Source organism: Arachis ipaensis, chromosome B03, assembly GCF_000816755.2.
Source record: "Arachis ipaensis cultivar K30076 chromosome B03, Araip1.1, whole genome shotgun sequence".
In the NCBI taxonomy this organism is placed as follows: domain Eukaryota; kingdom Viridiplantae; phylum Streptophyta; class Magnoliopsida; order Fabales; family Fabaceae; genus Arachis; species Arachis ipaensis.
Window position 1 is genome coordinate 119,214,715 of NC_029787.2, and position 4,192 is coordinate 119,218,906.

The window sequence follows — 4,192 nt, forward strand, 5'->3', positions numbered from 1 at the left end:
GATGGATTTTTGAATCTGGATATATTGTTATTGTTGATTCTGTTTGATTTTTTTGAAATTAAAAAAAAAATAGTTGGTATTGTTGTTGTTTAAGATTTGCGTGAAGAATGGAGAAGAAGATGAAGAAGAAAGAAGATATGAGAAGAAGGGTTGTTATGAGAAGAAGAAGATGAAGGGTGGTTGTTGTGAATGAGAAAGGAAGATAAGAGGGATCTGTGTTTGGTTACAATTTTTTTAATTTTTGTTTAAAAGTAAAATTGTCCAAAAAATATTGTTTATGGACAAAAGGATGATGTTATAATGTTTTGTAACATTGAGGATGGTTTTAATAACAAAAAAAGGTCGTGGACGATTTTGATTGTGAGTCAAGACCTTAGGGACGAAAAAAGTACTTAACCCTTTAATTAATCATGTTGTCTTGTCTTAAACTAAGTACATTAGGTAGCCTTTTAATCGGACAGAGATGGCGCATACAAAACCCATGCCCACACCTATGGCCATCAACCTAAAACTATCAAATCGAGGTGGTGATCTCTTCAAAGACCCAATTCTATATCGTTTCATCGTTGGAGATCTTCAATATGCTATAGTTGGTTACTCGATCCGAAGATGCATATTCCGAAAACAAAATAAGTCAATATATGCATCGCCCTCTTCAATCACATTGGTCTGTAATGAAAAGGTCTTTCGATATTTTGGGGGTTCATTATTTCATAGTTTAGAATTCTTTAATACTAATGATCTGCGATTGATTGCCTATAATGATTCTGATTGAACTAATAATTTGGATGAAAAAAATTTTACATCTGAATTATGTGTCTATTTGGGAGCAACTTAATTTTTTAGAGCATCAGAAAATAGGTAATTAAAGAATATTTTTAAAAAATTTTAAAAATAATTACCTTTTTCAAAAATGAATCCAATCAAACTTATTCTTAATTTTCTTTCACAAAATACATTAGATTAGAGAAAAAAAATATTAAAAGACTAACAGAATTTATTATTTTTTATTAGTAATTAGTTATTAATATTTAAAAATATGGACTAAAAATATATTATTAAATTACTATACTAAAAAAAATAAATTAATAATTAAAAATAATGACAAAAAATAATAAATTCTGATAACCATTAAAAATTAGTAAAATATGCTTGCTAAAATATTACTAAAATATTTCGATGTCCCCCTACTCCCATTTTTTTGTATTCATTTCTTGTATTCTTCTTTTGTCTTGTAAATCACTAAAATCTGCTTGCATGCCTTATGGTAACTTACCATTCATTACCAATGAAAAATGATTATCATCATCTAAGGATAATGCGATAACGAAAAGTGAAATTTTGTTAAAGAATAAAAATTACTTTTTAATAAAAAAATCTAAAAAATTTATCATGTGTCATTCACATATTTTTTTATAAATTAAAATTAAGAGTAAAATTTTTTTAGTTCCTATTATTTTATAATTTAAATAAAAAAAAAATTATACTATTTGAATTATAGTTCGTTGGTCCTATAAATTTTTTAACATCCAATTTTTTACATTAACTCGTACATAAGTGGCTATAGGATGAGATGTTTAAGTATGCTGCGTGTCCAATGACCACTGTGACCATCAACAAGGCCCAATCCAATGCATAGCGCCTATTCAGGTCCCTAAAAGGACCCTAAAGACCAACACATTGTAATTCCTATAAGTGTTAGCTAATTTTCTCAATTACGTGAAGACCAACGGGCATAATATCACCGGACTACACGAAATAAAGCAATTCGTGTGAAAATTACATTATAACCAATCTTTAATATATATATTTTTTTAACAAAATGAAGGAGGTTGTGCATTGTGATTGCAACTTGCCATTGAAATATTGTTATTTTTACCCATGAACTTATGATTAGTTAATTAGGCATATAAATACGTGGTCCACTGATACGATGAGCAAGTCAAAATATGACAACTCTGTACGCTCGTTGGAAATGTATGTCAAAGCATGTCATCAAACGGTGTCGTGTACTAGTGCGAAGCCACAGGAAATTAGGGTGACCCTCGTAATTAATTTCAAAGCTTAGAATTTAGAAAGATGGTGGTGGACTGGTGGGGGCAATCATGGGCGTTTGATTCTCTATTAGACTTCCATCTTCTATTCCTTTATTTTGTATCCAAATCAAAATAAAATACATACAAAATGTTTAAAAACCAGTTTTGGATAGGAGCATGAAATTAGTATTAGTTGGGATCTTGGGTATCCAAAATGATCTTAATTGGTTATCATACCATGGAGGAATTTAAAAGATGCATGATTGTTGCATTTTTGTTCTCTTGTTTTCACTGCCTTCCGATGCACACTCGAGTGCCGAATAGAAGGATGATTGAGATCAAGACAAAGCTTTCAATTTGCAAATAAGGACAAGTTTCTGCTGTTTTTGCAGATGCTATTTTATTTTGCTTTCGGAATCACATTTGTTTAGTAGCTTTTCACCATAGGTAGGTGGTGCATTTTTATGTCAAGGTAAAACCAGCTTAAAAAATCTACACACTTTTAATGGTAATTAATAAGAAGATGGATTCGAAATTTACAAATTGTGTTTAAACATCATCCTCAGGATCTTATTACAGATCGCTTCACTTTGAAAGAGGGAAACAGACACATAAGTATGACATAGCTTAGCAGAAAGAAAGAAATATGATTATTATAGAAGCTAACCATACTAGTATTATATAAAGCAAAAGCCGATGAAAATCACATATTAAGCGTATTATTTCAAAATTAATATAATCACAATCTTAAACTTAAAAGACAACAATAATCACACAGAACCTTGGGAAGCCTTGTTTACCACTTTACTAACATCCTGGCCCAACGAACCGCCAGCAGCAGTAACCGGTGGAGGAATTCCTTGATATTGCGGCGCGTGCATGACGCCAGCCGGCGCAGTATAATAAACCTGTCTCCCACTCCCACTATCGTAGGCAACTTGCGCGTACGCAGCAGACCCCACATTATCCGGCACTCCAGCTGGCCGAACCACGCCGTATCCTTCTGGATAACCAGGGGCCTTAACCGGTGGAGCCTGTGCCATATTTGTGGCTCCCGCAGACGAAAAAGCTGCTTTAGCTGGCTGCGCGCCGCCGTACACTGGCTGCTCACGGTATCCATCAGAACTCATACGTTGCACAGCGTAGTAACCTTGAGTGACCGGCGCCGCCGACGGACGCACAACTGGAGCATGATAGAACGTGCCCGGCGCCGGAACAACGTAAAACTGTTGGTCTCCACCTCCGGGAGCCGTCGAAATCGCCGTGGGGAAACCTTCGCCAGAAAATTGCTTCTCCGGCCAGTAATTCCCGGGGTGCGGCACAGTAGCAGGTGAATTCGACATCGGAACCTTCTCTGGCATTTTCTGCATGTAATAATCGCCGCCCCCAGCAACGCCATAACCTCCAGCGAAGCCATCCTCACTTCTCCTCCGGTACATAGACTGATCAGCCTCCGCGATCTGCAACCGCTGCAGCTCTTGCTGCAACTGCCTTTGAACGTCGATCGGGTTCACGGTGGGATCCGATCCAATAACCCGATCGTTCACAGCTGCGCGCGTCTGGTACTCCGGTGGCGGCGCCACAGGCTCCGGAACAGGATCGTGGAACTTGACGGTGGCGAGAGGCGGTGCCGGCTGAGGGGGAGGAGGCGCGGCCTTCTCAAGCCCGAATAGAAAATCAACGTTGGCAGGAGCAACAGGAGGGGGTTTGACCGGATCGGGTTGGACCGGAACGGGACCCGAGTTGAGAGCCTCAACGAAGCGATCGCGATCAGTGGAGAAACTAGGTGGAGCGGAGGTAGTTGAGGCGGTGAAGAGGAAGAGCCTCATCCTGGCGGGTTTTGCGGAGGCACGGAAGAGGCGATCGTACTCATGCATCATGTGATCGAGGTCGTCGTCGGTGGTGACGGAGATGAGGGCGTCGAGGTCCTCTCCGGGGAGCTGGTACTTGAGAGTGAGGTTCTCAGGCGAGGCGCAGTCGCAGAGGGCAGCGAGCTTCGAGAGGAAGGCGGGGAACTTGATGTTGCGGTCGACGGCGAGGATCTTGGTGTCGCCGCCAACGTAGGAGAGCTGGTTGTCGTGGCTGCGCGGCTGGATCTTGCCGCCGTAGCTGCACATGAACTTGGCCTTGAAATTTGTCGGCGGCGGCTGCTGCTC

General features: G+C 39.4%; 1 protein-coding gene across 1 annotated transcript; it reads right to left on the reverse strand.

The window, feature by feature from the left end:
- LOC107631048 lies at positions 2,585–4,192 on the reverse strand (the record flags this gene model as incomplete). Its single annotated transcript, XM_016334365.1, is given in 1 exon segment — positions 2,585–4,192. A coding segment is annotated over 1 exon segment (1,386 nt), but the record flags the coding sequence as incomplete, so codon positions are not given.